Genomic DNA, 12,028 nt, shown 5'->3' with positions numbered 1-12,028 from the left:
TATTCTTTTTTCTTTGTACCTGAGACCATTCTAAATAATGCCACCTTGTTAAGACACAGTCACCATGGCAGGGTTCTCGGGTTGGAGGTTTAAGCTGGTCACTGCAGTAGTGGTCATCTACTGGAACAGTCTGTCCTTTATGAATGGAATACTTCATACAATGGACGTCCAATGACTTGTATCCTTGACCACAAAGGGTTGAACATTCACTTTTGCCAATGATGTGCCACCTACAAAAAATGATGTTATTATGCTTAGGAGGTATGCTGATGAACACAGTTTAAAACATGGATTCAGAAAAATTCGCACATATTATTTAATTTTAAAAATTATGTTAGAAATTATGGACAAGCCACAATAAAAATATTTGATATATCATTGATTTAGTGATGAAAATTTAGAGATCACAGAGTCCAAACTTTCATCATATAGATGAGAAAATGAAGCCCAGTCATGCTGTGCATTCAAATGGTATATATGCTTGGCTTCTGTCAGAAATTTTACTTTTCTCTAAATAAAATTTAACATTTATTCCAAATCCATAAAAGCTGGAGGTAGGGAACCAGCACCACACCCAGGCATTTGGAGGAACCCCAAGCCTCACCCTAGAGGAACCCCAAGGAAATTTGTGTTCTCTTCCTAGGAATCCCAAGCCTCTCCCTAGATTTTTTAAAACAATTGGATGAGATTAAGATTGAGATTAAGGTTACCCAGTGGCAGATTTAAAACTATAACCAAGTATATCTGACCTGTAATCAGGTGGTGTCTCCCTATGCGGCATCTTTATTTGACTGAGGATCACAGAACATCTGGGCACATGACTACATCAAAAGCCTTTAAAAGTTGGTAAACTTGTCTTTATAAAGCATGTCACATTTTCTCATTAACTGATACAATCTACTTTTAGACATGCTTTCAAAGAGAACATCTTTTTTCCACAAGTAAAATCTGCTAGCATTAGCAAAATTATCCCAATTACACTCTAGCAATCTCTCAGACAGTATGAGCACAGCAGTACAGCAAAGAAGAGAATTCATGGAGCTTCTTTCCATCTGAACAGTATCTCAAGGATTTCGCTGCACTTCACTCTACTGCAAGGCAGTGGATGCAACTTGTACATGCCATTCTACCACTAGCCTTCCACCATATGCCCCCAAACAATACCACAAATACATAAAAATTCTCATCGTTGCTGAGTAAAGGAGATTCTGGCCATCCCTGAATGTTGACTGTTGCCTGCTAGACAGGGTTATTGCTCTTAGCGTCACTGTAAGACCCGCCACAAGAAAACAAATGACAAGAATTTTAGAAGAAAAAACTTGCCTGCCATGATCTAGGATCTTGTTACTTAATGTTTAATGGACAAAATGTTGATAAGATAGACAAATCAATCTATTGATTCTCTAATCCTCAAACTTTAAAAGTTTATTGGTACATGAATTCAATGGGAATTAGAGGATCATGCTTAAATGTATTGTTTCAGAGCTTTAAACCATAGGTTTTCAGATTAGTTTTCCTATATTTATTTTACAGATAAATTTGTTTCCATTTCTTACACAAAACATTGAGGTCTCTGTTCTGAAATTCAGCAAATACTATGAATAAAAAACTCAAACCAACTGCTGAGTTTCATAATCAATTAGCAGGTCTAAAGTTTTTTATGGGAATGGGAAAGGACAGACATTAATTATATGTCCACCTTATACCAGGCACTGCAGTAGATTCTTTACATCTTATCTCACTTATTGATTTTTATCTGGTTACATTATACATTATTTCTTTTTTTCTTACCTGAGTTCACAGTCTGTATTGCACCTTTCAGTTACCAGCAATGGAAGTGGTAAGTGGTCACAGCTTTGATCAGACATGACCATATGATCACTCTTACGTACACAAGTAATTTTTCTTCTATGAAGACCTTGGCGAAAGTCAAAGGAAAAATAAAAATCAAAGGAAAAAATCACATAAGGAGATGTTCCATAATAATTTACTTCTGCTAAAAGCTTGAAGGATGCAGCTAAGAAAGCAAAAACAATTTCAACATAGCATACAAATAGGCTAGCATATTGAGCTAGTCAGGAATGACTTTCTACAATAAGCAAGATGAATCCTGAAACATTGAGGAGTTTGCTGAGTAAGAAGATGTAAGGAAGGTGGGGCAAGTGTGTGAAGTAGGAAGAAATTTATTACAGCTGGATGGAAGGGTTGCTAGTGGAGAACCGAGTGGTCAGGGTCCATGCTGATATGATACAGTATACTACTGCTCCCCATTATTTGCTTGCCTTTTCACTGCAACAAAATTACACATCTCTACTTGCTACAACATTTCTATAACTTCCTAGAGGAGGAGCAGACTTCCCTGCCCATCCACAGCAGGTTTGTGCCAACTACCTGGAAGGGAATGTGACTATTCCAGTTCTAAGCAGAAGCTCTAAAAGTCTTTTCTTGCTTCTGCCAACTCTTTTCTCTCTGTTTCTAAAACAGCCTTCTCCAGAGGGGGCTGATCCTTCAGCCTGGAATCATGAATGAAAAGGCAGCATGGTCAGACTTCAGTTGATACTAATGGACCAACTGGAATAAATGTGCCACATGAATGCAAGATGGTAATAACAGGGGAACTGGGGAAGGGGTGTGGAAGAAGAGAGAATATAAGAATTTTTTGTAGGTTTTGCTCAACTTTCTATACACCTAGTGTGAAAGTGAAAGTTGCTTAGTGGTATCCAACTATTTGTGACCCCATGGACGACAGCCTGCCAGGCTCCTCTGTCCATGGAATTCTCCAGGCAAGAATACTGGAGTGGGTAGCTGTTCCCTCCTCCAGGGGACTTTCCCAACCCAGGGATCGAACCCAAACCTAAAACCCCTCTAAAATAAAGTCTATTAATTTGTTTGAGAATGACATGGAGGCAGATAGCAAGCTGAAGAAGAGTCAGAACCAATTAGCAGCCACCACACAGTATGAGCGAGAAATAAATGTTTGTTGTTCTAAGTCATTGAGATTTAGCAGTTGTTTATATGGTACATAACCACAGTGAAGGAAACTTCGAGAAGTCAGAGAGGCCAGAGTAGACTGAACTTTGCACTTTCCGCAACGAGGAGATAGGAAAACGTTCAAGCTGTCAGTGGCATGATCAAATTTCTGTTTTCTCCAAGTTCAACTGTATACTTTCAGTTGGCGAAACATGAGCATGCATGTTTATTTCTGCATGCATACCATCTGAAAGAACTATAAAGAATTTTGAAAAGGCAAAAACCTGAAGGAACAAAAAGAATGAAAGAGGAAACAGTAGGCAGGAAAAGGACATGTTAAATATGAAAAGAAGATGGAAATCACTATTTTAACAGAGCCAAGGAAGCTGAAACCTGAGCCTGTGGAGGAGGAAAGTAAGAAACAAACCATTCATGCCACAGAATCCAAGCAAAGCCCAGGAATCAAAAACACCAGGTCCCTCTGAAGAGGTGAATGTGTGAGGCATAGGCCTGAAAAAATGGAGAAATGACTGAAAAGTATTCATGTAGAACAGTCAGACTTCCACCTAAGAGTCAACAGTAGCGCTATCTAATGAAAACAATGTGAACCACATGTGATTTTCCATTGTCTTGTAGTGACATGAAAAAGTAAAAAGATGCAAATCCAAACAGGATCATTTCCACATGATGTCAACAGAAACACTATTGATGATACATTTCACTTTCTTTTTTCATCCTAAGTCTTCAGAATCCATTGTGCATTTCACACTTATACCATATTTCAATGGGCTAGCCACATGTGGCTAGTAACTACCATACTGGATACTGGATAGCATAGCTCCAGAGCCCGTGAACTTGGGGGCAAAGACACAGCAGCTGAGGGAAGCTGGGGAAGTGCTGTACCGAAAAGAGAGGGACTCAGTACAAGTCTCCATACTGAAATAATGAGATTCAGGCCCACTGGGCTCACCCTCCATTTCCCTCTGGCTCCAAGCCAATTTTTACAGTTTCTCCAGTCCCCTCACTGGCCATCAGAAGATGGGAGAATTCCTTTCTTGGAAAACTCTTTAGCTCAAGAAAAAAGATTAAGTGACAGCAACATTTGAGCCTTTCCCCCAAAGACACAGTAAAGAACTATAAGAAGACTTATTTAACCCACACAGGACTTTCAATTAGCATTTTAGTCTTAAATATGAATAAACATCAAAGATCAGTAGGCAATTTAGGAAAGACACTCACACAAAAGAGACCTAAATAAGCAGAAACAGAATTAAGAAGAAACACATATGTCAGGGAGCAGAAGAAAGTTCCAAGACTATAATTAATACTCTCACAGACACAGGTATTGCCTCCATGAAACAAAAGCAAGCTGTTGATGAGAAACATTAAGAAAAAAAAATGTACATTTGGAGAGGAAATTGTGAGATAAGAGATCAGACCAGGAGGCTGTATAACCAGACAATATAAATTTTACAAAGAAGAGAAAATTTAATATGGAGAAATTATCAAAGATATCATACATAAAACTTCTCAGATCAAAGAATCTGTGTTTCCAGTTTGGAAGGCATCCTAATTACCAGGAAAACAGATGAAAGGAAAAGCCAAGCCAACACACAGCGTCCTGACATTTCTCACTCCCGGAATTTAGGAGGGGAGACACAAAATTTCCATACTAGGAAGTATCATATCCAAGCATTGGAAACTGCAAAACGAGATTTTCAGCATTCTAAAGGAAAATAATCTATCTTAGAATTTTATACGAGCCAAGCAATCAATCAAGCGTGAGAACAGAATAATGCCATTTTCAGACAGGAAAGGTCTCAAAACACTGCCTTGCCCTCTCAGGAAATGTCCGACAGCTATGTTATCCTCAGTGGAGGAAATAAAAAGAGGAATTCACAGAATCTGGGACACAGGGAATCCAACACAGAAGAAAGTTAAAGAGACCTCACACGGTGATAAAGAAGGGAGAGCACATGACGACAGCCGTGTAACAGGCCTGAAAAGCAACATGGCCAAGTTAGAGCAGGGGAGAAGGGGGCCAAGGGAACAACAGGTAAGAAAAAGGAAAGGAAAGCTGAAGCAAATACCCTGAACACAGAGCTCCAAAATTTACAGCCTTCACAAAATGTCTGGAGCCCGATCATTTTCAGTGCACAGGGAAACAAGTAAACAAAACTAAAGAAACTTCACTTTAGAAAAACCCAAAAGTTACACACTTACAAAAGGAACTATAATCATAATATATACTTGGTGGCAATTGAATTAACGGCTCCTTTCCTTCTGTAGGAAAGAGATCTTTCCTGGTTCAGACTCTCAAACTATCTCAAAATGCCTTCTCCAGCCTTTCATTTTGGATCGTTATGTGTTTATTTGGTGTGTCCCCCATATTTTAGAATGTTCCTTCATTCAACTGTTTATTTAGATTTCTTCTAGCTCCCCATATCTACTGCCACAGACCAGTTTACCCAGTTATGTTGGAATGCTGGTCCCAGATGCCCAACCCGCTTCTCTATGCTCTTCTATAAAGCACATCCAGGTTCTTTGTGTCAAGATGAATCCCTCTGTCTTCTGTGTTACCAAAGCTTTGTTCCTACTTGCAGTGTTTGCGCCAGTCAGCCTGGCATCATCTACTTCAGGCTCCCTCCCCAGAGACACGGTTCCAACAGGAATGCCTGTTTCTACACCAGCACCCGGGCACTGCTGTCCTAGTACCACAGGGCCAAGTCTGTGCCTTTTTCTGGGATGGGAGACCACGATCCCTTTGGTACCTTGAGGTCAGTTTGTTATCTTGCCCTTCAAGTTCCCATCTTGTGTGATTGCTGCCTCTGGCCACCTACCTTCTCTCAGCTCATTTCTGTACTGTTCGGAGCTGCTTCTCCTCTGACTCACTTCTCCCCTAATTCCCAGACCTTGTCTCTAGTGCCCCTGGGAACTACTTTCCCACTCTACACCAATTTCTGTCTTCCCATTTCACCTCAAACTGCTCATTCCATCCTTCCTGGGGTCTCCTCGATGCATCTTTGTGGCATGGCTTTTACCATTTAAAATTAAGAAAATTTACTCATTCTTCTGTTTCATCCGCTAGACTGCAAAACTTGAATGCAAAATCAGGATCCTAATGATCCAAAACAAAATAGTCTGTCAATAAACATTTACTGATTCAAACCAGTGTAGCATCACACAACCAGGTATTCATAATTATAGACTGCCCAAAGATACCAGCCTGTTCACTTGCTTTTCTACTATAACGTCACGGCTTTTTCATCTCTCCCTGTGCTCCTTTCAGTTATTCATCCATCAGTACAAACACATTTCCCTGTGGTCGGAGAAGGGAAACAAGAGAATGAGAGAATGTCGACCCCACAACACTGAAAGAAGGAGATGGGTGTCTGGGAAAGCGGATGGAAGAAAAGGACAAGAAGGTGAGCATTTCACCAGAAAACAGTGTCACGGTCAGGGAACCTTTCTGTAACTGTGAGAACACGACTGAGCAACTTCACTTTCACGCATTGGAGAAGGAAATGGCAACCCACTCCAGTGTTCTTGCCTGGAAAATCCCAGGGATGGGGGAGCCTGGTGGGCTGCCGTCTATGGGGTCGCACAGAGTCGGACACGACTGACGTGACTTAGCAGCAGCAGCAGGAAAGGAGCTATGATGCAAAACATTGAAAAGGGCTGAGATGATAAGGAAAAGGGCTGAGATAAGGGAGGCTGCTAAGTGTAAGGAGCCCAGAATGAGTGGGGAGAAAAGCAGACAGAGAGCAAAGACAGGAAACCTTTGTAAGTCTGTGTGGTATAAGTGTGTGGGTTCCACAGGCAGCCAGACTCAAGAGCACCCCAAATTATACCAGCATGCCACAGCTGAACTTATGTCCCTTTTATTTAATTCTAGTGTACCTTGACACATTTTTGTACAGTCTTGCCATGGTCCATACGGGTCCCATGTGAATAGATCACTCTTCTCTTCCACAGGGATATTGAAGGAATAACGTACATCAGGGTTGTATAGATTACCCACACACAAAACCTCAATAAAAATACAAAGGGGCACACAATCAATTCATAAAAGATATATTCTTAAAAGATATCACTCTATGTTGAATAATAAATACAAAGCACTTACTTAAGCATCATATTTTACTAATATGATTAAAACTGTCTTAGTAACAACTACTAAGAATTTACCTGCAAAACAAGTTCTTCTTCCAGTCGATCAGTACTATTAATCCTCTCAATTGAGTTGTTTGAACCACTGTATTCAAAAATAGCTCCTTGTACGTTGATTTCCCTTTTGGACATACTTACAACAAAATTCCCATTCAAAAGAAAATTCCCTTGAGTGTCCGATAATGCTGTAAAAGGATAGTGCTCATGAAACAGCAAAACCAGTCAACGGTCCAGAAACAGTTTTAACTTTTAAAATTCACATTCTTTTCTTCTGCAGTTAGAGAATATAAATATAAACTAATACGGAGGAAATAAACTTTATTTTACGATAAAGTGGTATCTAACCCATAAGCAGCGAAACTTTAGCATATCAGCCAAACCCATGAAAATACATTCACTCTATAATTTTTCTTTCTGAGAAGGTCATCTTCCACAAAGCATGCAGCACCAGGAGAGACATACAGGAAGTGGAAAAACAGAGGGAAATCATGCCAACAGATCAGCTAAATCAACCCTGGTCATCCACGGGGAGGAAAGAAAGGGCAGCCAGGCTGCTGTAGTGTTCTGTTTACCTTGGAAAACATGTATAAAGCTTCAACATCCTAGGGTCAATATTTTAAAAGCCCATGCCTCTCCACTCCTCCCTCTGTAAACATCTGGATCTTTTTCATGGGAGGCACTCATCATTGGTCACGCCTGTGTGAGTGGCTACTTTTTCAGAACCCTCCCACTGCCCCCTCTGTTCTTGCCCCTGGTGATTCTTGCTCTTTCCCATAGATAGGTATTAACATCAGCCTATCAAGTAAGTATATGTGTGTCTATCTATATACTAATATTTACATGTGTATATGAGTATGGAACAGAGTATGTAGTCATAATTTGTTACTTTTGTAAGTACAAAATTGCATGGTGTCCACAGGGTTGTGGAAGACCACAGGACTTAGTACAGTTGATTTAAGTTCAAATTGTTCCAATTAATTTCTATGTGATCTTGGATAAACTGCTTGCTTTTTAATTACATAATAGAAATAATAAAAATTCCCAACTCACAGGCTTTATAATTAGAATCAAATTTGGAAAATGTTTTTAAAGTGTATAGATTGTAAAGTGCTGTGTTGTTAGTTTAAATTTTTGAGAGGGTGTCTAATATTTTAAATTGTACACTAATAAAACCCCCATGTTAATTAAATACATAGCTGATTTACTATACTTCTCAGTGGGTTAATCTTTTTGGAAAACACTTATTTGGTCTTCCAGGAAACCCTACCCAGAGCACACAAGTTACCATGACTAAACAAATACTACACACCACCTTGAACCAATGCTGAAGGGAATACTACCAAACACGTTTGCTGATTCTGTGTCTTGCTGGACTATTGTGATTGTCTTTATACCCTACACTGAATTCAGTGAAGAACCAACAAAATGAAAATCACTCTGTAAATCTGCACATTATCAGAAGTGGACAGGCCTGTTTAAAGGACTGCCTGTTACACTAAAATTAAGGGAAATAAACAAAACTTTACTGAGAAAAACTATATACATTTCATTATTTTTAGTTACCAGAGCAAATTCCAAGTCCTTTCTAAAGACTCCACACATATATTTTGCTCCCCTATTTAGATTTTGATATTTCCATTAGCAGTTCTTTGACAAAGTATACTGATATTTTAATAGTGAACATTTCTAACCTTTAAACTTGAGCAGAACCAAATTTCTACATTTGGATCCTAAGAGAGACATAATAAATTGTCTATAATACATATGGCAAATGTCTACGCCAAATGATAAATATGGCATACATCTGTGTATATGAAAAAGAAAAAGCAGTACAACTAAATGTCAACAGGTAAAACATTTACATTTGATTTTCTTTAGGAATTTTTTTGTTTTTGTTTTTATAGAGGTGAAATGAACAAAACCAGAATTAACCATTTTAAACTGAACAACTTGACGGCGTGCAGTACATTCACAGTGTTGTGCAACCTCGACTAGTTTTCTAAACTTTTTCATCACCCTGGAAGGAAAATCTGCATCCATTCAGCAGTTGTTCTTTCTACAATTGGCTCTATAAAGCCAGATATAATTTCTATAAAGCCAGATATAATTTCTGAAATGGGCTGTTCATTATAGATTCAGATTCCCAATCAATTCAAAGCATTGATTACTTGAGCCAATATTTCACATTTCATTAATGTGAGGCAGGTGTTTTTTCATTATCAGCTTTATATCACCAGCTTAGTGAATTACATGTAAGTCAATATTAAGGTATTTATCAGACAGAAACAAGATTTGTAAAGCATTCTTTTCATCTGTAGGCCTAAGTGAAATGCTTTAAACTTATACGTCAATTTCCAAAAAGTAAATAACAACTGAAATGTATATTCTAGAAATAGCTAAAAGACAATATATTAGGACTATGTTCATTAACATCTAAAAATATGAAACTATAGCCCTCTTTCTGTAGCGTAAGAGCAATAAAAATACAATCACAATAAAAATTATATTTAAAGACTTGTGCTACATGGTAAAAACATTTAAGAAAAAATTCTAAAAACATTTCCCTTCCCTGGTGGCTCAGATGGTAAAGCATCTGCCTACAATGCAAGAGACCCAGGTTCGATCCCTGGGTTGGGAAGATCCTCTGCAAAAGGCCGTGGCAACCCACTCCAGTATTCTTGCCTGGAAAATCCCATGGACAGAGGAGTGTGGTAGGCTACAGTCCATGGGGTCGCAAAGAGTCGGACACGACTGAGCAACTTCACTTTTTTGGATTGGGAACACGTGTACACCCGTGGCAGATTCATGTTGATGTATGGCAAAACCAACACAGTATTGTAAAGTAAAATAAAGTAAAATTAAAAAAAAAATAAAGAAAAAAAATAAAAACATTTAACCCCAATGAGGTTTATAACTAGAGAACTGTATTCTAACTACATACACAACTTTAACTGAATATAACCTCTGGTTATCTAAAACACCCTCATGGGGAAAAAAACTTAATTTGTCTTCCAGAATTTAATTTAGTATCTTTAAAATAGGATATGGTACGTAATTCAAAAAGAGAACACATATATGGAGTCAGATGACTTGGCTTAGTCTGAGCCGAAACTGCATGTTTATTCAAGGGGCTCTTCTTGCCTTCCAAGAATTTACAACCACAGACCTCCATGAAACTGCACATACTGGCTGCCATTTAACTAAAAATGTTTACCCAGGTAATTGTCATCTTCTGGTTTTCCAGAATAGCTGTGCTGAAGAATATCAATGTTTGTTGCTCCTGGGGGAATCTTTACAACGACATTATAACCTGCAATATAATTTTATACATGTTAACTTTCACAAAAAGCAGATGGCCCAGAGGCTAGTACTGCTGAGTGAAAAATCTGAATAGTATAGTCAGAATTAATTTCATTTTATCTCTGAAAGATGATATGTGCTTATTCTTTTTGAATCAATGGCTTATACAAATCACTAAGGATTAAGAAAAAGTGTTTGTTGCCTAGAAATACACAGTTTGGGATTCTTAAGGTGCACTTCCTAATTTCTATTATTTTTAAAATTCTGAATATAGAATAAAAATGCACCTAGTAATTTAGCTCCTGAACTACTTAACACACACATTAATTTTTAAATGTGACCAATACTTTTACATTTTATACTTCCTAATGGGGAAAAATACAGGATTCCAAATGCTATTCACAAATCCGGGAGATATAAAAATAGCTGACCATTGCTAGATGTCTACACAGACTCAGTGAACAGCAAGAGTGAATGTTAAAGAGGAATGTTTTTCTTAAGCTTTTAGGTTCCAGTGTAAGCAGGAATCGCCATAGCTACCCCCTAAATTTTACATTATTTTTTAAAGTCTACTAACAAATTGTCAAGAGAAAAGTAAAAAGTTTACTCTAGGGAAATGTTTTATGAGACCAAATTCAATAACACTGGCACTTTTCAAAATATGAGGAAACACTATATCAAATATACATTACATTACATATACAAATATACATTAAACAAGAAACATTTTTCCTGCACTAAAACTAATCATGTCATATCATTTTCCAAATACTCTCAGGTTTTAAGTCAACAATTAATTCTGCTCTATGATATTATTCTAAGGTTTTCCTTTCTCATATTAGGATTTGAGTTGAAATTTTTCACATACATTAAGTTTTATAAATATGAAATTAACTTTAGAAGAGGAAGTTTTAAAAGAGGTTAAGTCTCATATGAGATTATCTTGCATTTTCAGAGCAGCCTTATTTATTTATATCTAAGATATCATATTTAAATATAAGCTGATAAATGGTATGGTTATTCTGTATACGTTAAATGCATACTGGTTGTAGATATAAGCCTACAAAAATAATTTGACTCATGATTCTTTTTCACTATAAAATGTTCCTACCAGCTCCACTATTTATGTCTTTGCTATGCTTTTCAAGAAAGTATTCCAAGGCATTGTAAATGTGACAAGATGAAAGCTATCACTAGGGGGCAGTAATGTGACAACTGCTGTTCAGAACCTGCACATGAATTTAATCTTTTTCCATTTGCAAACTGATTAATTCATAGCACAATTTTAGCAAGGTTAAATTCTAATTTGGTGCATTCAGCTTTATATAGAAAAATTACTTCTCAGTGAATACAGACCAGAATTTGATAAATGTGTGCCACTGGTAATAAAAAGGGATCAAATATATATAGGTCCCAAGAAATAAAGAATCATAACAACTAGAAAAATAATGTCAAATCATCTAGTCACTTAGATGCATAAGCATGACCAGAGTAGTAAATGTTCTACACTTTCCATATAAATATAGTGTTCTAAATGACACTGTTTTAATTGAAGTGATTCTTACTAACTTAAACAACTCTGTTCAAA

General features: G+C 37.5%; 1 protein-coding gene across 1 annotated transcript in view; it reads right to left on the bottom strand.

Moving 5' to 3' along the window:
• The window catches only part of ADAMTS20 (ADAM metallopeptidase with thrombospondin type 1 motif 20), a 201,577-nt gene that overhangs the window by 95,338 nt on the left and 94,211 nt on the right, over window positions 1-12,028 (bottom strand). Inside the window, exons 16-20 of the mRNA XM_018047904.1 lie at window positions 10,355-10,450; window positions 7,159-7,325; window positions 6,871-7,000; window positions 1,792-1,918; window positions 20-230 (exon numbers count right to left, since the gene is read on the bottom strand). Coding sequence (XP_017903393.1) covers window positions 20-230; window positions 1,792-1,918; window positions 6,871-7,000; window positions 7,159-7,325; window positions 10,355-10,450 — 731 coding nt within the window. The remainder of the gene's footprint in view (window positions 1-19; window positions 231-1,791; window positions 1,919-6,870; window positions 7,001-7,158; window positions 7,326-10,354; window positions 10,451-12,028) is intronic.

Source organism: Capra hircus, chromosome 5 (assembly GCF_001704415.2).
Source record: "Capra hircus breed San Clemente chromosome 5, ASM170441v1, whole genome shotgun sequence".
NCBI lineage: Eukaryota > Metazoa > Chordata > Mammalia > Artiodactyla > Bovidae > Capra > Capra hircus.
The sequence above is the reverse complement of the archived record's forward strand: the minus strand, read 5'-3'. Positions and strand labels throughout refer to the sequence as shown.